The following is a 26,589-nucleotide window of genomic DNA, read 5'->3' as shown; positions in this document are numbered from 1 at the left end:
TTCTCCACACTACTCTTTTCACTTTCCGTGTTTTACTTCTAACATAATTTGTGATGTGTCCTTATCTCCTCATGCTTTCTATTTTTCTTATATTTCCCTTCACCCCGTAACCAATCACAGCACATAGCTGCCCCTCTCTGGTTGCATCTTCCTGTTAAAAGGCAGTTCTTCCTTCCTACTTTCGCCAAGTGCACGATATGGAGGTTTCTACATTAGAGTACCTTGAGGAAACTGTTCTTGTGAGTTGATGCCATATAATTTAAATTAATCTGAACTGTATTTAAAAAGCGCCAGTGTTTCTTTTAAGAAAAAATGCAGCATTGGTGACTCAAAAACAACAGTTTATTATTGCAAGTCTAAAATTATAATTCTACATGTACAACAGCAATAAAGGACTATTCTATTCCATCTATTCCAAAAAACCCTTTTTAATTCACATTTAAATTTCATATTGACGTAAAATGCAGGGCGTTCTATTATACAGGACATGTGTTTTTCTGTATTTTTACTTTTTTCCCCAGTAACCTGTGGTTAACATTAGGTAGAAGCAATTTGTCTCACTCATCACTTTCATCATTACTCAACACTTTGTGGTGTCTTGTGTCTATAACCTCAAATGCAAATCTCTCATAAAGTAATAATAAAATGCTAATCATCCTGTTTATTTGGGGATACTGGATGATTAGCATATTCAAAATACAGTGTTAAATAAAACACTATAGCGCAGAAAAGACACCAACAGAAAACATGGATCTTTATTAATACAATGTATAGTTTAACTATAGATGTTGTGTTGTGTATTAAAAAGGTTTAGTTTTGACTGGTGTGTGACCTCTTAACTATTACTTGATGGGCTGTTAGGATCTTTGCATTGAGGTGAGTTAAGGTAAGGAAAAAAGGAGCATATTGCCTTGTGCTTCTTTTTGTTTTGCTGTGTTTGTAGAACTAATAGAGCACTAAAAATGTTAATGATTACAACCCCAGTTTTGAAAAGGTTGGGATTCTCTGTAAAGAGTAGATCAAAATAGAATACAGTGATTTGCACTGAACCATATTTTTTATCCACATAAGAACATGAAAAACATCAAATATTAAAATTTTTACTATTTTATGAAAAATAATAGCTCAAATATAATTTGATGGCAGCAACATGCTTCACAAAAGTTGGGATGCTCTTGATCTTTGGGCCCTTGGGCAACATTGCGTTAAAAACAGGGATGATTCTGTCATGCAAATCACTGAAGAAGTCATATGTGAACATGATCCTGAAATGCTGCTGCTGTCTTCTCTGGGCCAAAGCTCATTTAAAATGGACAGAGGAGAGTGGAAAACTGTTTTGTGATCAGATGATTCGAAATTTGAAATTCTCTTGGGAAAACATGGACTCTGCATCCTCTCGGCTAAAGAGGACAGGGACCATCTGGTTTGCAGCACTCAGTTCAAAAGTCTGCAGTTCAAAAGTCTCTGATGCTATGGCGATATAATAGGGAATGGAACTGGCAGCTTCCACATCTGGAAAGGCATCAATGCTGAAAGGTATACAGAGGCTTTAGACAACTTGGAAGACCTTGCATACCTCAGCAAGACAATGCTAAACCACATGTTCCATCTATTTTACAACAGCATGACTTTGTAGTAGAAGAGTCCAGATGCTGAAATGGATTGCTTGCGGCCCACTCCTTCCAACAAATAAAAGAAATTGGCAGATCATAAAATGGAAAATATGATAAAGAAGACCCAGGAAATGGGATGACATTGCTCTAAAGGGGGGCAGCCACTGGGCTCCACAGTTCCCAGACACTTACAGAGTGGTAAAGAGGAGGGGATACTACACAGGTGTAAATGTGGCAGTACTCCAACCTTTGAGACATGTTGCTGCCACCGAATTCAATTCAATACTTTAAAAAAAAAAAAAAAAAAAAAAAGATTTGATGTGTAAATAAAGTATGTGTTTATGAGATTATTTATTTATTTTATTTTACATTTTTCACCACATCACAACTTTGCAGAACTGGGATTGTATCTCTTTTTCGTAGGAACTTATCACTCAGTATGGACAAGTTATTGATCTAAATTTTAGATTACGTTTCAGGTATACTCAATAAGGCCAACACTGCACTTGATTCTGAACAACTGAATCTGCACTAATGGCAAAAAAATGATGACATTAAGCCTTGAAGCATTTGAGAAGAACAGAAGAGAAGATGGGGGAACTGGGGGCATAAAAGTGTAGCAATGTGCATAATTCAGTGCACCGTAGAGAGGTTTAAGAAGGGAAAACAATAAAAAACAAAACATTATGCAGCGAACAGATAACTAGCCAAGATTCTAAAAACATGCTGTAAATTTCAGAAATTACACACACTCAGGATGATTTTCTTTAGTGGAAATTTACCATATATTCATAGGCAGTAACTGTGATTAACTGTAGCTCCAGAAGCCAGTCGCATACAGCCAAAATGAATAAATTAATATAAACAGCCTAAATGGAAAGGTCCAACCATTAGGTTGATGCAGCACAAAATTTCCCTGTGAATTCCAAACAGTGTGGCTGAGTTGCACTTCAAGGAAATCCTTGTTGTTCATTTTAGAGGGGCCGGGGGTGGGGTGAGGGTGTGGGTCACAGGCAGCAAAGGTTAACACGAATGTGAACCAACACTTATAAAAGACAAAATGCGTTTAAGCACCCACACAAATGTGTAGCTGCCATGCAAGCCTTTGTAACCGTACCACCCACTCCACAGCACCTGCGTGTCTGTGCATGTGTGAGACCTGCAAAAAAAGGTCACTGTTGGTCACAGTCAGGAGTCTCTCATATGGACTGGATCAGCCGCCATAGAGGTCAGAGGTCACGTGGGTCAGGGGGTTGAGGTCTCCAAGCAAATCACGGGCCAGTGTGTCTCTGAGGGGCCATCCAATGTGAAGTGAGCAGTGCGTAGATGGGATAAGAGGAGTAGAGAAGATCCCGCGAGCCGCCTCTATGACTCAGCTTCAAACACCCCTCGCCAGTCACAACGTGGTGACTTCAGCCATGCAGTATTTCATCAGGTAGCTGGCACATGAGTGTAACTTAGCAATAGCCTTTATTGGGAATGGAGCTATAACTTGTGCTTGTTGGTTAGGAGAGCAATAAATGGTGACATCTTTATTTTAAAAACATTGCTGAAACTTTTATGTGCAAGAGATATGGTCTTCGTTTTTGATGAAGGTGGCATATCGCTTCACACATTTTCAATAAAAGCCTCTTTATCATTTATATTTTTGTATTCATTACTTTAGCAGCTACTCTGACTTGTTATCTGCTTTTTTCTTTGTGTGCGCTGCTCACTTGTTAGTGTGTCTTTATTTACAGCTGCTTCAGTCTGGCTTTGACTGCTGGTATAATAAAATACCATTCTGTGAGCTTTATTACAACGAATCGGGAACCCCCCTGGCATTTTTCTGCTTTCTTTGGGTCAAAATCGCATTTGCACAATGCCGAGCTACGTTTTTGAAGAGATATAAAGACATCACAGTACAAGTAAGGAGTTTTGGATTTGTCCTTGGCCAGCGAAGGAAACATGATGAGGCAAACTGAGCGATCTCTGTAGACTGACTGTATGAAAATAGCAATAAACTGCAACAGATGAGCAGCATAATTAGATTTTTTTTTAGGAGAAGCAGAACATAAAGCGCGTTCAAGTCCTACTAAATCAATTCCCACGCTGAAAATTATTACATAGAGGGGGAGAGAAAGCAGAGGAAGAGAGAGATTTGGGGTTATTTGTCACGACACTTGCTGGGAAGGTTCACGGCAGCTAAGAAAAACAATATTTGTGTTTTTCTGTTTGAGTGTGTGCCTGCGTGTGCTTGTTAATGTGTGCGTGTGTGTGTATGTGTGGACGCGCACATTTACAGCTCTGCTCTTGGAACCCACGTTACTTTGATTGACAGCTGAGACTTGCCTTTTTCCCCACCGCACTGCCCGCCCTGCGCGCTTCCGAAGTGGCAGCTCCTTGCGTCGCGCTGATTGGTCAAAATCTGCGTAGCTCAACGAGGTCAACGGAATCGAGGAACTTTGCAGAGAGACCATTGGCCAGTTTCATAACCCACATTATTATCCCCACGTGGAGCGGAGACTTTGATTGGTTCGGAGGCGTTTTGTGGGCTGGCCTATAGTTTCGGTTAGCTGGGTGAGCGTGAAACCGCGTGAGAAAGTTGCCATTGAGGTAAAGCAGAGCAGGACCGTGAACAGTTCCCGCCGCTGTGGGAGTTGTTGTTATCAAAATTAACGACATATTTCCTCGTTTTTTATTTTTTGTCTTAAAAACGAGAAATCTATTTTGGAGGCAAGGCTTGCTTCCACACTGATCGAGGAAGTAAATATTTCTGTATTTGTTGACCGTTCAACCGCCAGCCAGCGACCGCGGCGAGTCAAGTGGGAACTCTTCTCTGCAATTAACTTGTGTGGATTTGTTTCTGATGCTCTGACTGAGCGCCGGCAGTTTGCCGCTGTCTGTTGAGGATCTACGGGGTTGATTTTATCTTGTTTGTTTGTTTGGTCGGCCCTCCGTACTCGGAATACATCAGTTCGCACACAAAACAAACGCCGGAGTGGCGAAGGTGGCTCCAGCCCTATTTTTTTCATTTCTCACCTGGCTCTCCTGCCCTTCTCTTCCCTCCCCCTTCAGCTTCTTTCAACTAATGAGCCGTTTCCCGTGTTTTTCCGGTTGATTTACGCCTGTGGAGCGGAGGACAGACGACCGAGAGACAGGGAGAAGCGGAAATTCACGTTAAACGGTCGGTGAACCCAGACGAAGCGGACAAGCGGTGCTTTTTTGTAATTAACGACCGGGGGTCCTAATAACAACGGCGGATGGATTCCTCTCCGTGATTGGGAGCTTCCCACAACCTTACTTTTCATCCCCATTTGATCCCACTTTGACGGGGTTTTAAGAAAGAAACGGTTTCATCCTCCCGGAGATAACAATGTTTCCCCAGGGGCGACACCCGGTAAGACGCTCTTTGTGCATTAACAGACGCTCATTTCACCGGGCTCAACCGGGTAACATTACCTCGTTATATGACCCGCCTCTCCGGGCTGCCTGTGTGTTTATATTAAGCTCAGTCTTCTAACTAATTGGGCTCTACAGTGGGATTGATTATACTGCGTTTTAGCTTTTTGTGTTTTTTTTAAAATAACGACTAATATTTAGAAGTTGTTGATATTGTATTTGTGCTGAAAAGTACCAGATTCATAATGTAGCCAATAATGTGTAAGTAATGTACCAGTGTGATGTTGGTAATCCGTCTGTGTGTGTGTGTGTGCGCGCGCGCACGCGCCAGACGCCCCACCAGGCTCCAGGCCAGCCCTTCAAGTTCACCATCCCAGAATCACTGGACCGCATCAAGGAGGAGTTTCAGTTTCTTCAGGCACAGTACCACAGGTGGATAACACAAACACTCAATTCACATTTTCCTCTATTGTCATCTGCCCTCCCAACACTAAACTTCACCCTAACCACAGTCATCCTCATAACCATAATGAACAAAACCTCAACCCTGGCTTCAGACTAACCCATAAACCTGGATTAGGTTCACGTACACATACAAAAGTGCACACATATGCAAGCAGGCATCAGTGTTAGCGCTTGCACTGCGGTAGGTCTACATCTTCTTGATGGGTGAGAGCCAGAGGGGTGGCGTGTGGGCTTAGGGTTTCATAAATCACGCCTTATTTTCCCCTGTGTGTGTAGCTGTGTAGGGAAAAGGCTTGCTTAAGTACTGCATGTGAGCAGAGTGTTTCTTTTTTTCTTTTTGTTTTTTTTAACTTTGCTCTAGATGTTGTCAGGGTGGGTCATTCACAACAGGTGAAAGCTAGACCTGCAGACAGAATGTTTCTGATTTACATATTCAAAGAAGAGGATTGTCATAAACGTATACCCATTATTTGACGGGAACAGTCATCGTGTTTTCCATTTTTGCACCAATTCTTTTGAAAACATCTCCATGGTCTGTTTTAGAGGGTGTTTAAATCATCAAGCAAGAGGGGTGAGAGAAAGAATGAAAACTGATTAGTTTAACTTGAAATGTTGAGTCCCACTCAAAGTAAATGGTGTATTGTTTTTCTTGTTGTTTTTTTTAAAGTCTCAAACTGGAGTGTGAGAAGCTGGCCAGTGAAAAAACAGAGATGCAGAGGCACTACGTCATGGTGAGCTCCCTATACTCAATTCATTTGCCCTGCAGGGTCACACATCACATGCCTGAGTTCTAAAGTTTCCTAGAGGAGAAAGTTGTCCATATCTTATAAAGCCGAATACAAATTCCTATCTGAAGACTCGTAATACAAAATATATGTATTGTTAAATACTAAATGAAGGGAAGAGGAAGAGCAACATGCAAGTGTCACCTGCTTTTACTGTGTAAAGATGCTGTGCTGTTACGACTTTTCATGTTGATTTAAAATGTGGTTCACTGTTTCAGAAAATAAAATACACGAGAGCTTACTTTTCACCTTTAATCACTGAAGTTTTACCTCTTTTACACAAAGCAATGTGGCTGTGTGTCAAAAGCTTCTAATCTAGCACAGAAACAAACATAACATGGACACGAATGCTGTTCAGTTCAGATTGTTTGCGAGCATGTTGCATTGCCTCATGTTCAAGTTAAAAAGCATTTGACTTGCATGTTTTGACTTTCAAAGTAGTTTGACCTCTTTGTGGAACACTTCATTTAAAAAGATCTGCAAATATCCTCAAAGACATCTACAGTGTAGCTAATTATTGTTTAAGTTATTCAGGCTTTTTCTTTCAGGGGTTTAGGATTTGTTTCACCCCTCTAACCCTCTCACTCTTTGCCTCCCTCCCCTCCCCCAGTACTATGAGATGTCGTATGGCCTCAACATTGAAATGCACAAACAGGTATGGCTGCTCGTCTACTCTGTCGGTCCTCTTGTTTATCTCTCTTCCTCTCATGGATGGATTTTGATGTATGTGGATTGTGGGCCTGTTGACGTGTCCTTGTGTGTGCACGAGTGCATTTGTGTGTGTGTGTGTGTCTCTCTTTTACTGTATGCTTGTATATGTGTGTGTGGATGTGTGTTTATTTGTGATCGATGGGGCTCTGTCTCCATTTCCCCAGTTAGGGCCGGCCGGCTGAGCCCAGAGGCAGGATGAATGGCTCTGTAGATTGATTGGTGCTGTCTAGGGGAGCGGCCTGCTTTATTACATTAGAGGGGTAGGGCTGGTGAGGGCAGAGGAATCGATCACGGTGAGGCAGACAGAGGAGATACAGTGGAGCTCTCCCTTTTTTGAAGTTGGGAGGTTAACACAGTAACGAGGCAGACTCAAACATGAAGTGCACAATAACAAGGGCAATTACCCAATCAGTGTACATGCAGAAAGGCAAGGGCACTTTGCATAGCCCTAAGTAATGTATACAAAAACGCGAGGATAGTGACAGTTTCAGTTCACAGACGGTAGAGTGAACACAAGCACAGAACTTGTTGATGCATATACATATGTACACAGACAGTGAAAGTTAAAATTTTCTCCTTTTTAAGTGTGTAGACATATGGATGATGAGCAGGGGAAAAACTCACCCTCTCGCTACACACATTTCCCCACAGGAGTGGTGCAGGGCTCAGAGCATTTACCAGTAATTACCACAGCTATCGACCAGTCAGACCAGAGGAAATTGGAGGTGGATTGGCTGGATGCTTCAGTGAAGAGTGGGGATACTTCTCCGCCTCTCTCACACTCCTTCCCCTTCCTTCTCCTCTTGTGTTATTCTCCCTTTTTATACCCCAAGTCCTCTTCTTTTCTTTCTGCCTTCCTCTGCTCTCCAATAACAGTTATGGGATCTCTTCTTCCTTTTTGCTACAAACCACCCCCCACCCCAAATTCCCCCTTCTTTGGCTCCTCTTTCATTTTATGTCCATGTGAAGCTACTGCTCTTTCATTGTAAGGGAGATGCATCTCTTCCTATTGTCCACACACACACACATAAACACACAGTTACACTCACTAAAGCTCCAGGGGAGGTCATTAGCTTGGGACTGCAGTTGTCAGAGCAACAAGCTTCTGTGGGTGGGTGGGGGTATGGAGGATATAGACTAACAACTCACCTCCTGCTGAGGATGTACGTTTGTGGGGGGTGCATAATGCTCCAATTATATGTGTAATGGGAAGCTGCTTCTCTGTTTGCACATTTTCTGTGTATGCTTGCATCTTTTCTCTGCATCCTCAACTTCTGTTCACCCACTGTCTCAGTTATGAGTCATTGTTCGATTCATTCACTATATAGAAATGTTCATTTAAGGGTTTGGATGGACGGGCTGTGAGTTTTTGTGGATTTTGTTACTTTTTTATGCTTGACATTAGACATGTCTCAATGTTGGGGGAGAGGCGTAGTAGAGTAACAACAGATCATATTGTGTAAAATCACAAAGCAGTTATGAGCTTAGTGTAGCTGGTTGGGTCTAAATGTAAGCATATACAAGAGAACTGGTCGAGCTGGACACTAATATTTGATTATTGGGTGGATATTCAGCTTTCAGTTTTGACATTTAGATTTAGTAATATCACAGTCACATTGCTTTTTCCTTTAGTGCACACAACAATACTTTATTTCCCTTCCTCTGTACCACCTATACAAAGGCTGGGCACCAAGTAGAGGAAAAAGAAACATGTTTTGTTGCTACTAACTTGATCATTTTCATCATAAATATAGCCAAAAATTACAAAACAGTCTTTGTCCCTCCACTGATAGAAGTCTAGTTTGTTTTCTGGAGATTATTGCTAAAGTTCAGATGAATGACAGAGTACTCCATCTTCATTCTGCTCTCTCAGGACATTTGCATAACATAATTTGATTGGTTAGCACCTGAGCTGCTGTCTGAAAACTTTTTGCAGCTTTTCCCCACAAGCAAATATAATTCAGTTAGATAACATATAACGTCACCCTGTTCAAAGTGAGTGAGAGGCGAGATTTTTGAAGCAAACATCATGAACTTGTAAGTCTTGGGTGCAGCCTGGGAAATTTGAGCATTTGACTTTGTCTCTCGACTTAGGTTTGCTGGGTTGCCCTAGTATCTGGTCACACTATTCTCAGGCAGCCTAATGATTGACCCTGTGTACAAAGCTAATTATAGGCTTACAACTCAGAATTCTGAGAATGGATATACATAGTATGCCAGAAATAGCTTTTCATTTCAAGATTTCTTGGTATGGAATGACTTGGTTATTTTTGGCACACTTTGGCAGTACAGGAAAGTCTGAAACTTTAAAACTGGACAGAATACAGGTTTTTAAGATCCTCCTTTCTTAATTGTCGAAAGTGTGCTGTAGCCATCAGGTGCACATACACAGACAGCAATGTTAAAACTGTGGCAAGGCTGCTGAGCTCATGTAGTTATGACACGGAGGTATGCGTACTCTGAAGGCTTAACATGTCTTTTGATTCTGGATAAAGAGTCAGTTGTTCAGTGTTTAGTTTTCTCAGAGGGAAGCTGTTCCATATATACTTACGTCTATTTGTTCTGACTTTGCTTACTTTTACGTGGAGTATTTATTCAACCACCTTATTTAAATTTGTCTGGGGAGTATCATTTGTTGACTTGTCAAGATGTATGTTGTGTTACTTTATAAATATATTCATAATTTTTATAAATATAACTGAAAGTACTATTATTTTTGAAGCAGTTATGTGTGTAGTTCAAGACTCATTGTGAAAACGGTAGCACTTGATTTAGCTCATCCAAGTACATAATTGGCTGAACTGTGGCTGTTTGGCGAGCTGACAGGTGTGTGCGTGACAGAGACATCTAATTGAGTGCAAGTATGCTCCAGCTAAAGAGGACGTCTCCACTTCAGTTTTTCAGGAGCTGTCAGACCCATTAAAATCATTAAATAATTTACAGCAGCAACGCCATGGTTTTAAAGTTTTAGAGATGGCAGCGCCTGTCAGCCTTTGGACTTTAGCCCAAGCTGAAATATCTCAGTGACTAGTGGAAGGACTGAGATGAAGTTTTAACAGACAGTCATGCTTCCAAAACGGTCGTGCTGTGATGTACCTTCATCGGGTAATAAAACTCTATAACATATTGTATATTGATGTCTCCTTCAAAGAGTTGCTGATGTCTGGGAACTTACCATGCCATTAGCTAGGTGTGCAACGTTACTAACACTCCCCTTTACCTAATGAGCGATCCTCCAACTTGTAAAAGAAACATCCACCTTGTTTTAATGTGTTTATTGGCTGTCTCCCTTTTAGACTCTTTGTTTGACAAGACCATCTTCCTTTTTGTGCAGCCAGTTCATGCCAGTGATTGAAGATCAAGTTTCCCAGTGGGATTTCCCATGACTCAATCAGGGTTTCCATCTGAAGGGACATTCATGTACATCTGCATTTGTAGAACAGCCAACAGGAGCTCCTTTATTCTTAAAAATATCGGTGTTTTCCCAAAGTCTTCCTCTCTGCATTTTTCACAGTTTTAAAACAGCCAAGAGAACACGCAGAAGTCAGGTTTCCTCTCGGACCATTTTGATTACACTTTACTCATAGATTACTGTTGAATTTTTGCTCAGTGACAGCTTAAAAAAGGTTTTGCCTATGTTAGCTTTACCATCACTCTCTGGATGATCTGTAATAGCTTTAATCCCCTGACTTTGTGGTCATTTCTTCAAATTTCTAATTTGTAAACAATAGCAGACTGTCAGGTTAAATTAATTATATGTAGATGGGGGATTAGGGCAATGAATTCTTGAACAGTTACTTGTTTGCTATTACTGTAAAGTGGGTTAACAGGACATATATCAGTTGCATAGCAAGGGAAGTCATTTTTGGGTTAGTTAAACCCACACAAGGTGGTTGCTTTGTGCTGTGGGATATTACATTTCTTTCTAGCTTGATGACTTAATTTTGGCCAAGTTTTGAAAAGTTTCCATAAAACCATTTGTTGTTTCGGTGACGACAACCATCGCATTTTTCCCCGAGTGTTCACCCAACAATAATACAGGGTGATATGATGCATGTTTCTATGTATCTATATATTTATGTGTGTGTCGTCTGAGCCATTACCTTTCATGGTCCCCAATTCCCACTTCACTCTGGTCGTCCTCGTATCAATTTGATTGGATGATATGTAATATGAGTCCCCTTATCTGATTTGATGCCACCACGGGGGTATCTGGTTTCAGCCAATTGTAACCACCTCCGGGGGTTTAAGGGGCAGGCGGATGTGTTGGCATGGATACCGAGGGAGAGCAAACCAAGTTAGTAGTTGATGAGATTATGTTGAAGTGCTGATGGGAAGAGGGACAAGAACACAGAGGACAGACGGAGAGGGAGCAAAAGAAATAAAACGGGTAAGAGAGAAACCTGAGCTGAGCCCACAATTATAATTAGAGAGGAAAATCTCATTACACTGTGTGTGCTGAAAATGGCACACACTGGATTTCTGTGTGGAGAGAAGTCGATGAGTGTCATTGGTATCATTGTCTGGTAGGGGTTTTTTTTTTTTTTTGGGGGGGGGGGGGTATTTTGCTTGCTTGCTGTGGTGGCAGCACTTTCTTGTGTGTGTGTGTGTGTGTGTGTGTGTGCACGTTTATTGCTTTATTGGTGTTACTGAACAGATGTCTTTTCTAAATGAATGTAATTATGTTATCAACAATTAAGTCTCTTTCTATCTGTGTGTGTCTCTTACTTCATCAGACTGAGATTGCCAAGAGACTAAACACCATCTGTGCGCAAGTCATTCCCTTCCTCTCACAGGAGGTAAGTATGCGTGACTTAGAGCTACAGACTGTGCTTTGTATCCCATTTATACACTCTAATTTTACTGGTAAATCTGCCATTACTCTCAGGCTTTGGCAAACGTTTGTGCATCTTTGTTTTACAGCATCAGCAGCAGGTGGTTCAGGCTGTGGAGCGAGCCAAACAGGTGACCATGGCAGAGCTCAATGCTGTCATCGGGGTACGTGGACTGCCCGGTCTTCCACCTACAGTGTGTATTCCTTTAATTTCTCTTTGCATTAACTATCACAGTGTGTGTGTTTACTCAATAGGAAATATTTCTTTCCCTACACAAACAAGTTTGGAACACAGTTTGATTTTGCTCTGGTAATAAAATTATTTCAGTTCTCAGGTTGTTGTTGGCTACCACAGTAATCTTCTTTGTTTGTTCTTGTTGTTCTTTGTGTGCAGTTAACATAGTAAGTATGACTAGTGTTAGTAGCTGCCTAGGGGGCAACCATAATAAGGACATGGACATTAGTATAGCAAATTACCTAATACATTGCATATGCACCATTTAATGATTAACATAGAAGCCACGTTTTCCACAGTCTTGTTGTGTCATCAAAGGTCTGTGTTCTATTTGAAGAAACAATTTGTACTGTTTACATAGTAAAAATGGATTGTAAATACACATCTTACTGTTTACTCAAACACAAATGGGTCAAAGTCAAACACAAGGTAAAAGTCCTTATTTCGGTCACCTGTCTTGTCTTTTTTTTCCTGTCTTCTCATTTCAGTTAAAACCCTGAGAACTGCTACCAAATCATAACAGATATCTATATAACGTTTTAGGAATATGCCTGAGACTGTATTTTTTAAATGAGATTCCTTATTCCTTTGTCACCAGACTTAACTCAAGGATATAAGCCAACACTGGACTTAGACTGTAGAATTAGATGTAGGGCATATGAGTGATTTTTATGGGAAATGAAAGAAAATTAACCCTTGTGCAAATATGTTTTCTCTTTTGAGACTATGGTTTTGATTTTGATTGATAGAACTGGACTGTTTCATTATGAGTAAGTTGACAAAGGGGATATGCTTCAGGAATTATGAAAGGTGTTTATTGAAAAGATGTGGACAGACTTGGAAGACTGATGGGGCATGACCAGCTATTCATACTTAAGTAGAAAATGATTTGGCACACTAAGAGTAAAAAGTAGCTTTTTCCTTGAGGTTTGACAGTGATGCTCAACACAAAACGGAGATGGAGAGTCTAGCTGTTGGTGGTGATGACTCTTTGGGTGGGATTAGAGAACCATTATTACTCGGACTTATAGGAGCCATAGGGGCTTGACTGGCTGGAGGAGACGCTATGGGTTTTGGTTCAAGGGGAATGTGGGAAAGAGGAGGGGTCTGGAGAGGGCTTGGTGTGATGTGGGGTGGGCTTGTTAGTTGGCGTGAACTGATGGGGGTCTCTGTTAGTGTCTGATTGGTGTGAGAGGTGGATTTGGCAGTTGCTGTTTGAGTCTTAATTGCAGGATTTTTGTGTTTGTAAAAGGGGGGGTCACAGCGTTGCCCTTACACCCCCCCCCCTTCCCATCTCCTCTCGTCTCCCACGCCAGCCTGTCATTCACCCCGTTTGTGAGTTAAATGAGCGTAATGAAGCATGTTGCCCCTACCTTCACACACACACACACACACACACACACACACACACACACACACACACACACACACATATGCACATCCCACACAAATGCACGCAGACACACCAGTTCACACTAACATCCCATGACAAACCAGGCTCCCCTTGCCTCTACTAATACTTCCCCTCCATTTACTCCCATCAGGGGTCCTGTTTGTGTACCCGTGTGCGTGTGTGTGCTTTGCATCTGTTTGTGTGTGTGCGTTTGTGTGTAGCAGAGCATGCTTTTCTGTTATCCCCAGAAAACAACAGGCAGAGGTAGGATGGTTGAGTGAGGATGTGTGTGCCTGCCTTGTTTATCTAGACTATGCGTATGCATGTTAAGTGTGATCAAGTGTGACGTGTGGGTGTGTTTTATGTTTGATTGTTTGGCAGGCGAGCTAACTCTGGAAATTGAGTGTGTGTGCGCAGGCAGGCATGGGGGTTGATGCTAAAAGACTGTTTTGTTGTTTTACCTCCATTCTTTGGGGGAGGATGCGGGGAGCAAAGGATAGATGGAGAGGTAAAAGGAGGCGGGGGATCCAAAGTGAGATGGGGGTGGGGTGGGTGCGTCAATTAGGTGAGATAAAAGTCGGTTTGACCTTCAGCACTGCTTCCACCCCCGCCGAGTTGCCTCCTGTGCCCCACCTTCTCTTCTTCTCTCCCTCCTTCCTCCTCCCCTCCCTGTGGCGAATCAGTGAGCTTGGATTCCCGCAGCTACTGTCTGAGGAGGCAATAATGATGTTTTGGAACACAAAGGCATTTCACGCTCAGACGAGCGCCTGATTTGGTGTGAAAGAGAGAGCAGGGCTGCCAGCCAAACTGGCTCTCCCTCTCTCTCTGTCTCTCTGACCCTCTTCTCTCCTTCTCTCCTCCCCTCTCTGCTCAGTCGCCTCACTCCCTCACAAGATCTGACAGTGCAAGCAGCAGCTGGGGCTCTCGTCATTCCTCCCTCCTACCCCCTCCACATCCTCAGGGTTTGGGCTGTGATCCCAGCTGTCAGTATTGTTCAGTGTTTGACCTTAGAGGGAGGAGGATGTGTGTAGGGGGGAGAGGCTGTGTTCACCACCTTGTAGAGCGCAGCAGCTTGTTGAGGTGGTGTAAACCCCAGACAGTGGAGAAACTGTCCCATCTGTTGAAGACTTTAATAGGGACAGAAGTCTCTTTTGATTAGGTTACAGAGCATTGTTAAGTTTGAGCTGTTTTTGGCTTGCTTTTATGTTGGGTTTTTGGTGTCAGATACTGATGCTTTAAACATTTATGGTAGTTGTATTATGAAATGTGAGACTCCTTGTTGGACTCAACTTCTCTGTTTTTTAGTTTGTTTGTTTTTGGTTTTAGCCAGGATTGTAATGTACTGCACTACATCACAACTGCTGAATTAAGCCATACCCACATAGGTGTGGTTCTTTTAAACTGCTTTTTATTCATCTGTCTGACCTGTCTGTTACAGGACCAGCTGTGTATACCACAGACTAAATAAAAATGGACTGGTGCTTCTTTGTAGCAGGTCACTTTTTAAAAATGTTTTTAACCACCTCATTCGCCTTCTGTTTTTTCCCCTTCCCCTCTCTTTCTTAAAGCAGCAGCACTTGTCCCATAACCATGGTGGTGCTCCTGTGCCCCTCACTCCTCACCCTGCTGGCCTCCATCCTTCTCAGCTGGGTGGTTCAGCTAGTCTTCTGGCTCTGTCAGGAGCACTCGGAGCTGTTCCTCCTCATCTGGCAGGAAAAGAGAGTGGTGAGAAAAAACCTCACATGTCTGGACAAGACTCTCACCCTGCAGGACCTGAACACCTGAGAGGTAAGCAGACGCACCTTCCAGCACAGAAACACTTCTGATAGAAAGGAGTTGTTTATGTATGAGTTGTGTTGCAATGAAGTCTTTTTTTGTTTGTTTTTTACCTGCTTATCATGTCATTCTCAGACTCTGAGTCAATTTACTCTGAACATCAGATTCTTAGTTGTAAAGACATTTTGAACTCATTCTTCTTCCCTTATCTGTTTGGTTTTTTTCTGCTCTGGTAAACCCCCCGTGACCTCAACCACACACACGCTTTTCCAATAACAACAGAACGAGAGCCCAGCACAGTAAGTACTTCCTCTTTCTGCAGCAATGTTTACTGCTCTGGTGAGCAACTCTATTGTCTTACTTTTGTTTGAGGGATAGTTTAGGTTTACGGGAAATTTGCTTTGTTCTTCTAGTTAATAGATAGCTGTGAGTAAGTAAACTGCTCCTAAACACAGTCAAATGCAAATTTACACACACACACACACAGTAATTATACATATTTAATTTATATAATTTCAAGAGATATGCTAATTGCTTGGTTTTCACTAATGCACTTATATAAAAGGTTATTTTTGGCCACTCATACAGTTCTTAGAAGTTGTAGGGTTTAATTGAAAATGCAGTAGCTAAAGGTTGATGTCAAATCTATCCAAATGCTGTAGGACAGAATTTCATAATGCGAGTAGATGTCACCTGTTGCTGCCACCCCCCCCCCCATTATATTGAAATTGCTTTTATTATCCCTCAGGGATCAATAAAATTTATGACACCATGTCATTATGAATAAAAGCACCTTGTAGTTTTTAGTGCTGTTTCACACCCAGGTAGCTTTTACCTTTTTAAGTTGTGCATTTTGACTCTCAGCTTGTGTGTGTGTGTCCGTGTCTCTGTGTGTGTCTATGTCTGCAGGGGTGGTGGGATTTCTTTGGGTAGGGCTTTGGCCTGCCTGTTTAGTTCTGCCCTAGATCTGCTCTGAACTTAGGTTTCCTTTCTCCTCCAAATGAGCTTTTTAGCATGGTCACACACAGGCACACACACATTTTTCATACACACACACACTTCTCAACCCTAGCCTGCATTGTTGTGCCTATTTAACACCTCAGTGAGCAGATTACCCCCTTCTCCCCCTCCCACCGCCCCTTATCCCGCGCTTAAAGACTCTCATTGTGTTTAATATCATCACCACTGAGAGGGGGAGGGCTTGGGGAAGAGTGGGGGGTGAGGGACCAGCAGTCATGTGACATCGTGTGTGTATGTGTGTATTTCAGAGATGGGAGAGAGAGGCACCATGCTAAAAGCGAACAGAGAGAGAGGGAGGGGGGAAATTGCTTACGTTTTGCGGGTCAGTGCTTCTGTGCTCAGCTCACTAAAACCTTTCAATAAAGAGGGGAGGGGAGGAAAGGAGGTTTGGGGGGGTATGAAGGAAGGGGCCTTTGGCAGAATACAGATCCCCCACCCCCCCCGAAACTCTTTTCCGTCCCTCGTCTCTTGTCACCCTTTCTTTTCCTCCACACTCTCACACCCTCCCTCCATTCCTCCTTCATTTACCCTTTCCCCCCTCAAAGCCCAAGCACTCACTCCCTTGCTTGATGTGTGCATGCGCATGTGTTTGTGTATGTTGGATGCACATTTCATTGACAGGTTGAGACTATAATGGACTCAACATGAAGCTTTAATCCATTAACAATAGGATCCATTGGTCAGGAGGCCAGGGGGAGGCAGCTCTGTGTGTATGTGTAGTCTTGGGACGCAGGGACACAGGAGTGTTATGCAAGCAATACACACTCACAGTCTGTTACACACTTGTTCGTACACACAGGCTTTCACAGTCAATTACACACTGTGCACACACACACACACACACTCTCACCCACACTCTCAGTACAGTCAGTGCAGCTTGTCAGAGCCAGGAGAGGGAGCACTGATAGATTTTGAGAGCCACTTAATGTAATCATCAACTTCAGAGGCATGTGTTTGTGTGTGGCTGTGACGGGCTTTGGTCAAGTGAGAAAAGAGGTTGCTGTTTAAGTGTTAGTGCTGCTTAATTCATGCTTCTGTGAACTATTAACCTATTTGCAAGTAGGAGTATGTTTTTCTAACCTGCTCTACATAGCTGAATAGCTCTTGTAATTAGTGGTAGACGGATCAGACACTTTAGTGAGCTCATGCAGGATGCATACACAACTGAGTGAAATCAGAACTGTAAATGGCAAAATTTGTCTCTATCCTCCAAATTGTTCTTTTTCTTTTTCATATTTTTATGAACGGCGGTGTTCTGCCCTTCTCATCCTCCTCGTTGCTTTAATTCGCAGAGTAACTCATTGCTGCCAGAAAGTCTTAGGAATTCAGATAAGCGACGCAACGGACCTGACTTCTCAAATGACACCAAAAAGCGAAAGGTGGATGACAAGGACTCAAGTCACTATGTAAGGAATCTCTCTGGTACCTGTGTCTTTAATGTAACGTGACAAAGGAAAAGGAATGTGTCTTCATTCATTTGAACATATTTTATTAATTATACAGCCAGTCAATGGACTAATTTGATTATCTAACTGATCCTCTTCCCTAGGATAGTGACGCAGAGAAAAGTGATGACAATTTGGTGGTGGATGTCTCAAATGAGGTCAGTACATTTGAATATATTTTATAAATGTTAGTTTTTGTGCTGTCTGGTACATGCTTAAATTACATTACATCAATGGTCCATTTTTAAGATGTGCATCATATTCAGGCGTCTGTGGTCTTCTTCTTTCAAGGAGACTGTCAGATTGTATTAAGTTGAACTCCCAAATAGTTAACAGAATTCTTGTTACTTCACCAGGATCCAGCCTCCCCTCGTGGCACACCTCTTCCTTCTCCTAGAGAAAATGGTTTGGATAAAGCGCGTCTTCTCAAGAAAGACCCCTGTAGTCCAGCCTCTACTGCATCATCAGCCAGTTCCTCCTCCCTAAAGTCTAAAGAGATGGCAATGGTAGGAATGGAAAAGAAAAACTTATTTGTTTTATATAAATAAACCCAGTAAATGGAGTGATTGATTTATTTATTGTATATTTATAATTATCCCTTGGTGTTTGGCAGCGAGATAAGGCAGGTACACCTGGGCTGAAGTCAAGCACACCCACGCCTAGAGGTGACTCCACCCCCGGGCCCAGCTCCACACCTGGAATCCGACCAAATCTTTCAAAACCCCCCTCAATGGAAATACCACATCCACCTAGTAAGTCATTTAAACTTACTACTTAATAAATAGTTATAAAAATGATGTAGTTTTCTGTTAGAGGCAAATAAAATGACCTCAATACTAAGAGTTTTCTTGCTTCAGGCAGAAGTCTGCTCGTTCAGTCAGTTTCATGGAAGATATTTAAAACCTTATCCTAGAGACAGCTTAATATGAAGTGTGACTGCAAGATATCTGGTTAGAAATCTCAGTTTACCTAGGTTTAAGTTGCTTTTACATGATAGCCTAGTCAAGCGTTGGCAGTAATGTCTGGTAAGTACATGGTGAAAAGACGTAGACTTGCATTCTTAGACATTAACTAATTAATCCTCTTGTGGTTGTTTCCAGCTGCAGGTTTGCGAACTCCCCTGGCTGTACCAGGTCCATATCCAGGTGCATTTGGCATGTTGCCCCACACAGCAGGAATGAATGGGGAGCTAGCTGGTGCAGCTGGAGCTGCAGCCTATGCTGCTGGACTGCACAACATGTCACCTCAGATGAGTGCTGCAGCGGCAGCTGCTGTGGCCGCATACGGGCGGTCACCAATGGTGAGTAGAAGAACAAGACTAACGTGATAAAATGAGGTGACTTTTTAAATCTGTGTATGTCTATGGATTGCATGCCAAGATAGAACTTTGGCAGAAACTCAGATGCTAGAGTTATATTAGCCTGGTGTCAGGTTTGCACTTCAGTTTTATGAATTTTCATGCCAGTGAATGTGTGTGAAAAGAACAGAGTGCATTTTTGAGTTCTGCTCCCTTCACAACTTTTCAACTGTGCCTTTCTCTTTGCTATTATATCTGAAGCAGGTGGGCAGCAGTTGTTGTCACCTCTCAGCTATAAAACTCTGTAACCTGCTCCAGGCAGATTTTCATCTCTACCACATTCATTGAACTTACACCCCTCTAAAGAAATAGTCATTATGTTGTAGTTTCCTGTGTCATGCATTGTAACTTAAAAGGGCATTTAAATACTCAAAGAATGGAATTTTTATTTTATTTTAAAGAAAGTGACATTAATCAATGTGAATACTTTAAAACAAGAACCAAAACAACAACAAAAAACTACTATTAAATTGTGAATAGTTGCAAAGCTTCATGTCCCTGCTTTCATTTGGATAGTATTTATACAGATGGCATACCTATGTGCAGTACATTCACCACATTACTCTTTGCTGTATTTGCATAGTGTTCATTACACTGTTTAAATAGCTTTAGTAGTCACACAGCAGTGTCTGAGCAACACTTGATAGCAACTCAGGTTGTGTACTTAGCAGCTGTGTGTGTGTGTGTGTGTGTTTGTTGGATGAGGATGGGGTGGGAGGCAGTCACAAATACCTACAGATCTGCCTGTGTGTGTTTGCTGTCTCTTGTAGTTGTCATTTAGAATAAGCAGTTTAGTGTGTGCTTGAGAGTATGTGTTAGCTTTGCGCTCATGAGTGTTTATGCTCTTTTTCACAGGTTAGTATTGATCGGTGTGCATTCTGCCAATTCTCATGGGTATTTGTTAGTCCTGGGCTTATAAAATGTCTGTTTTCTGTCCAAAAGGTTGGTTTTGATCCTCATCCTCACATGCGAGTTCCTGGAATGCCTCCTAGTCTGACAGGAATCCCTGGTGGCAAACCGTAAGCATAGTTGTAAAAATAATTAGTCTTATAATTACCATGATGATGGTGACAATGATGATGATTTCTTTTTCTTGATCCTTTTTCCTCTCTGTCATCAGTGCTTATTCATTTCATGTTGCGGCCGACGGACAGATGCAGCCAGTTCCATTTCCTCCAGATGCTTTGGTGGGGCCTGGGATCCCTCGCCATGCCCGTCAGATCAACACACTGAACCACGGAGAGGTGGTGTGTGCCGTTACCATCAGTAACCCCACCCGACATGTGTACACAGGAGGAAAGGGCTGTGTCAAGGTGTGGGACATTAGTCACCCAGGAAACAAGAGTCCTGTGTCCCAGCTAGACTGTCTGGTGAGTGAGGTGTATTGTTATGAGCTGGCTCATGGTTTGCATAAAGTGGATAGCAGTTTACAAACACAGGAGAATTTTTCTATATATACATAGCTTAAGTTAGAATCTAGGGGATAATTTGCAAAGGAATCAGCCGCCACAAGGGCAAGGCGAGTTGTAGCAGCAAATTAATTCTAACAAAACAAGTCTTCCCAGGCCTACCAGTTAAGACAGCAAAACTGCACCACCCAAAAGTTAATGTACTTTTGCTGCAAGGCCTGTTGAGGTGCAGAAGTGGAAAATATTTCCTGCCACAATAGGGTTTTGGACTAGCTCAAAAGAGGAGACCACATATAACAATGAGTTTATTTTGCAGAAGTAAAAGGGAAATTAACATGAGCACAAAACAAAGCCAAACATAGAAGCTGTGAGGGGAGACTGGCCAGCTGCCATCAACATGCATAGCGGAGACATAACAGAAAACTGTTCTACAACACTAATTTGTTGTTATTCTGCCTGTCTGTGTTATTCGACTTGGTTTGACCACTTGGCAGTGTTTTGATTGTGATCAGTCCACATAACAAAAAGTATTGGACTGTTTGGACACGCCAAATTTGTCAAATCCCCATGAAAAATTAGCTTTACTTACTATACTCCTTCCGGGATAGGACTACAGTAATGGCCTCATAATATATAGTTCAGAGTATTAGTTTGAGGGACATTTGTTTGTCAGAAATGATCAGACTAGAATTTGTGCTCTAGATTGCAGAATAGTGAATACTAAATGTATGTGGTGAATATACAACACAATAAAATGTTGTATATTGTACTAAATATTAATTTTTTTTGTGCCTACCAAATTAGAACCGAGACAACTACATCCGGTCTTGCCGTCTTCTCCCTGATGGTCGGACGCTTATTGTGGGAGGCGAGGCAAGCACGTTGTCAATCTGGGATTTGGCCACGCCTACTCCCAGGATTAAAGCAGAGTTAACATCATCAGCACCAGCATGCTACGCTCTGGCAATTAGCCCGGACTCCAAAGTTTGCTTTTCTTGCTGCAGCGATGGAAACATCGCAGTCTGGGACTTGCACAACCAGACACTCGTTAGGTAAAAGATAACTGTATGCTTTTACTTCTGTCACTCTTCAGAAGATTGCTGCAAATAAATATATGCCTCTGCTAAATGTTAAGGACATCTACAATCACTGCTTGGCTTTTCTAATCTCCTCTAAGCAACAGATTTGACCTTTAATTTGCAGTCTCAGCCCCTGACTGATTTAACCTTTATGATTGTAGCACCAAGAGGCAGACAATCTAGTGTTAGTACTACAAAAGTGGCTTCTGATGAGAAATGCTGTAAGCACTCTCCATATGGTAACATGTGATGCATACCAACTGCCCTGCACAGCTCATGGTTGGTGCCTTGTTCCAAAATGTCTGTCTTTATTTAATTGAGAATGTATGTGTGTATCCCGCAGGCAGTTCCAGGGCCACACAGATGGAGCCAGCTGTATCGACATCTCCAATGATGGCACCAAGCTGTGGACCGGAGGCTTGGATAACACAGTCCGCTCCTGGGATCTGAGGGAGGGACGGCAGCTGCAGCAGCATGACTTTACATCACAGGTGCACAATCATACAGGCATTTGAACATTATTTCAGTCATTTACTTAAAAAAAAAAATCCACAAGTTTCAGTTTTTATTTTAAAGTAGCATCCCCACTAAAACAAAATCTGTGTGTATCAGTTGGTTAAATTTGTAATCCTGACAGGACTTATTAATATTTATTTTCTCTTGTGTTCAGATCTTCTCGCTTGGCTACTGTCCGACAGGAGAATGGCTCGCTGTTGGAATGGAGAGTAGCAACGTTGAGGTCCTTCATGTAACCAAACCGGATAAATACCAGCTTCATCTACATGAGAGCTGTGTGCTCTCCCTGCAGTTTGCCTACTGTGGTAAGCAACTTGCATATTAAATGAGCTGCAAAATAGAGGTGGAAATAAATGTGGGCTTGGAATCCATTGTTAGGTGAAGACACCCCCAGCCTAGTGGTTTCACTGAAGTTATGTCTGTACGTTGTATGCTCCATTCTACAGTGCTTTCATTTTTTTATATTGTGCATGCTTGTATTTGCTCTTCTACTAGGCAAATGGTTTGTGAGCACAGGAAAGGACAACTTACTGAATGCATGGAGGACACCTTATGGGGCGAGCATATTCCAGGTTGGTGGCAATTGATCAGTACATTCATTGTATTATATATTTACATAAATGACACAAAATGGGCTCCTCGAAAGTTGCTGCTTTGGCTTTAATTAACCACACTGCAAAATCCACCAGCACTGTTTTGCATCCATGCAGTAACTGAGTCAATGCTATGAAACAGTCAGTGCTGTCCAACAAAGGAGGTTGTTTAAAGAGAATTATACAGAAAAACGTGCTTATACTTTGAATATGAGTACTGAGGTAAAAGCCTCGCAGTCTCACAGTCGCTCCCATATTACTTTCAGTACTATTCAGTAAATTTTAAAAGCACAACTTTAAATCTTTTAAGCACTGTGTTCCATACAAACACACATGAATTTATTTTCTAGTTTTCTTTTAAAACGTTTCATTGTTGACTTTTTTTTTTCCCTATCTCTTTTTTCCTCAGTCTAAAGAATCATCCTCGGTACTAAGCTGTGACATATCTGTGGATGACAAGTACATTGTTACTGGTTCAGGGGACAAGAAGGCCACTGTTTATGAGGTCATCTACTAAATATATGGAAAGAAAGCTGGGACATTTCTTCTTTTTCCAATATGCTCTGTGTTTCTAGAAACACACCACAGATAAGGTGGACCTTGATGGCACATTCTTTATTCTGTTAGAAACCTTCAGAGAAACACAAAAAGGAGACCCATGTTGTATATGCACTGATCTGTTGTGCCTGTGTACATGACTCCAACTCAGCTGGGAATAAACTGGAGCAAGTGGATGATAATGGAAGCACAGGAAATATTCAGATATCTGCTTACTGCTGGGGGCTAACCTGGGATCATTTACACGAATCAGAGAAGGACCAAAGGGGACTCTGAAACGAGCTCTTCAGACAACACTGCTGAACATCAGATATTGAAACACACTAAATGTCAGCGCAACTACATTTGGACAACCTCTCAGGCCTGCGGGGTGACTGTGTAAAAAAACTACAAATGGAAAAGGAAGAATGGACAAGAATTGGCATCATGTTGGAAAGATGGTAGAAAAAGAGGAACAACAGAATGGAGGGACATTTTCAAACAGTGAATGCGGAATATGTTGATTTGTATTTTGGTTCAGAAGACGCTCACAGCCTTTCGTTCCTCTTAGCTATGGCTGTTTGACCTTAAAACCTCAGCTTGCTGTTCTGATACGCCTACTCTGTCTGAAAAGTACATTCTCTGTCTTTACCTTAAGTCCTATCCTCACTAACTGCACTGTAGTTGTAGTTTTCCACCTACACGCTGTACTTAACTACTTAAAATGTCCAAATGGTACATTTTTAAAACACGCTGCAGGCTATGATGACTTGTCTCACATTATGCTGCCACGAACATCTGTCATGAGTTTATTTGATCCTCATGTAACATGATAGGGTTTTTTTTTTTTTAAAGATCCATACCAGTTTCAAATGGAAAAAGTGAAGCACTCAGCTATGTGAAGAAAAATTAGCATAACAATCCAGATAAGCTTCAAGGACAGGAAATGGTAATATGTTACAGAATGCTTAACTTGGGTTATTCTGAAAAACCTTCTTTCTGTTATCTTAATTTTAAAAAAGAAAAGAGGAAAAGGTGAAAGCAAGAGTGAAAACCTGGTGTTTTCAAAAAAGTTGATTAACTAATTGTCAAATTCTATTATTACATAGGTTTCATATATTTTCACACTAAAGTTGTCCTACAAAAATGTAAAATCTCCACAATATTGACAAAAATATTTAGATGGAGCTTTATTCTAACAAAAGCAAGGGGCAGGGGCATGGCAATAATAACAATATAGCAGTAATCTATGCCATCAGTGCATGTTGGTGGGTGTTTCCTTAGAGTAACCCCACAGTTAAGTCCCTTTCAGACATTAGATACACAGCATTACTGGCTTCATCATACTGGTAAAGTGCTATAGGTCCCTCTTTGTTTCTCCCAGGTTGACTACTTTGGGGTAGTGAAGTGAGTATAATGACTTTAAAAAAATATTTGGGGTTTATGTTCTTTGACTTGTAGGGTGTGGGCAGTGGTAAAGTAAACACGAATTCATTCAGACGTGATATATGCAGAGTTTTGCAATATGTGCAAAAGATTTATTGCACTGGCAGTGTTAACTCTAGTGTGGTTACATTTGGATGTTTAAAACTCCCTGTCAGTCACTGAAAGGGGTTCGTGTGTGTGTGTGTGTGTGTGTGTGTGTGTGTGTGTGTGTGTGTGTGTGTGTGTGTGTTGGGGGGGAAATCTGTATGTATGTGCTGCACCGGCTGTCACAAACGGACTCTGTTGTCCTGGATCCATTAAAGCAAAAATTTTTCATAGACAAATGTTTTAATCTTGCAATTAAAACTATAGTGGATTAGAAGATAGAGACACAGCAGTAGTTTTTGTGCATCCGTTAATACAGTGGCATGACAAATAGACTTTGTTCTGTGTTGAAAGTGACACTTCAGTGTTTCCGGCTCCATTCTAGTGTGACAGGCTGCTTCATGCATTCAGACATGAAGCTGTGTGATTAAAGGAAAGAAATGCAAGTCGGAAAGGGCTTTGCTCAATGGATCTGAAATGATGTCACAGAATCACCATGTCTTTACCGCTGTAAGTCACCCCCACCCTGCCTTTACCACTCTTTGAAACACGTCATGTCTTATTGTATGAATCGATGATTATATTTCCTGGATGGGAACAAATTAAGGCTTAACATGTAATTTAATGTTCTTGTATTTGGGAAATCATAAGTGACCAGGATGGGTAAAAACAAATAAACAAAACAAAACTTCTCCTGATTATACTCACTAAATAAATTACTTTTTTTTTTTTTTTTGCTATATACTTTCTTTACCTTGTATTTCTGAAATTGGACACTAGCTCAAAGTTTAGCTTTGAAATGAAACGTGATGTCACTTTTTAAAGAAAAGATTAAATCGTAATTTTTCACCGTCGTCTTAAGAACGAGGGTAGAGAAGGTGCAGTCGCGCTTCAGCTTCAGGAAGGAGTCCGTTAGCTTCAGCTCATTAATTTCACGACCTTGTGCTTAGCTTGTTCTTAAATCTGTTTCTTTTTGTATAAATGTACATATGTTCTTTTTTTTTTCTTACCAGATTTGCTTTAGAAACAAACTTTTTGTACGTCTTTTACATGAAGCAGAAACGTCTAATTGGGAGAAATACTAAGTGATCTTAATGCTAGTGGGTCTAAAGTGATTGAAATGTCTAGACAATAAATGTTTCTTTTTTAAAACATGTGTCTTTTAACTTTACACTTTGATACAACAACACTCAAGTTTTTAAAGGAGGAAGATGTAGGGAATTATTGGCTTTTGTGGATGAATCATGAAAATAAAATACACTGTAGTTGAGTGTCATTATGTAACTCTCATACAACACTTTGCTTTTCTTAGCTAAAAGCTGCATCCTGTTTGCTCCTATTGGCCATCTTACCACTATAAACTTGCATGAAATGAATAGCTGTGACTTGGCCTACTGCATCTGATCAAGGATAATTATTTTGGGAGTCACATGAAAAACATCCAGTGAAGCTTCAGAGAGCGCTGCTTCCCACATAACTGCTGACACGAGATAAAATCTTATGATTTCGTCACCTCTGTTACTTTATAAGCTGAAAGGTCCAACCTGTACAGTCCTAAGTGAAGCTAGCATGTCAGTGCATCTAACAACAACAACAAAAAAAAAAAAAGCCTTTTTTTTTTTCTTTTTTTTTTAACTTTGAAGACTATGGCTTTTTACAGATCATAAAAATCACAAAACCAGCACCTCAAATGATCAGAATAGATCATTTCAAGTTTGAGTACATCCGGAACACCAAGTTCAATAAATGCAACCACAATCATGGGGAACACTGCTGATTTGACGATTGCTTAGATGATGATTATCGATACTCTTCACAAGGAGGCTACACCACAGAAAGCTGGCTGTTCACAGATTAACTTTATCAAAGCATTTAAATTGAACGTTAACTGGAAAAGTGTGGCAGGAAAA

General features: G+C 41.4%; 1 protein-coding gene across 5 annotated transcripts; it reads left to right on the top strand.

Annotated features, from left to right (window-relative positions):
- The first annotated feature begins 4,111 nt into the window (after positions 1 to 4,111).
- LOC146376270 (transducin-like enhancer protein 1) lies at positions 4,112 to 25,831 on the top strand. 5 transcript variants are annotated; one of them, XM_084946218.1, is made up of 20 exons: positions 4,112 to 4,992; positions 5,338 to 5,426; positions 6,127 to 6,190; positions 6,855 to 6,899; positions 11,692 to 11,754; positions 11,879 to 11,983; positions 14,986 to 15,205; positions 15,476 to 15,492; positions 17,506 to 17,619; positions 17,763 to 17,816; positions 18,015 to 18,164; positions 18,272 to 18,410; positions 18,759 to 18,958; positions 19,958 to 20,034; positions 20,136 to 20,385; positions 21,229 to 21,476; positions 21,847 to 21,994; positions 22,174 to 22,324; positions 22,515 to 22,591; positions 23,022 to 25,831. In XM_084946218.1, exons 1-20 carry the CDS (start codon positions 4,969 to 4,971, stop codon positions 23,127 to 23,129), a joined length of 2,343 nt encoding a protein of 780 aa, XP_084802344.1. In that variant the 5' UTR covers positions 4,112 to 4,968; the 3' UTR covers positions 23,130 to 25,831. The 5 variants fall into 5 exon arrangements, with proteins under 5 accessions (XP_084802344.1, XP_084802346.1, XP_084802345.1 ...); XM_084946220.1 differs by having other exon boundaries at positions 5,326 to 5,426; positions 11,879 to 11,953; positions 14,989 to 15,205; XM_084946219.1 differs by having other exon boundaries at positions 5,326 to 5,426; positions 11,879 to 11,953.
- The last annotated feature ends 758 nt before the right edge of the window (positions 25,832 to 26,589 follow it).

The sequence above is a fragment of the Perissodus microlepis genome, chromosome 12 (assembly GCF_051167445.1).
Source record: "Perissodus microlepis isolate ML-2025 ecotype Zambia chromosome 12, ASM5116744v1, whole genome shotgun sequence".
Classification (NCBI taxonomy): domain Eukaryota; kingdom Metazoa; phylum Chordata; class Actinopteri; order Cichliformes; family Cichlidae; genus Perissodus; species Perissodus microlepis.
Note: the sequence above shows the minus strand (reverse complement) of the source record. Positions and strands in the feature narration are given on the sequence as shown.

Bases quoted from the DNA above. Each gene is read 5' to 3' on its own strand.
- LOC146376270 (XM_084946216.1), top strand. From the start codon at position 4,969: ATGTTTCCCCAGGGGCGACACCCG. The intron at 5,427-6,126 runs GTGGATAACACA...TTTTTTTTAAAG, and splicing joins CTTCAGGCACAGTACCACAG to TCTCAAACTGGAGTGTGAGA. The intron at 17,817-18,014 runs GTCAGTACATTT...TTACTTCACCAG, and splicing joins TGGTGGATGTCTCAAATGAG to GATCCAGCCTCCCCTCGTGG.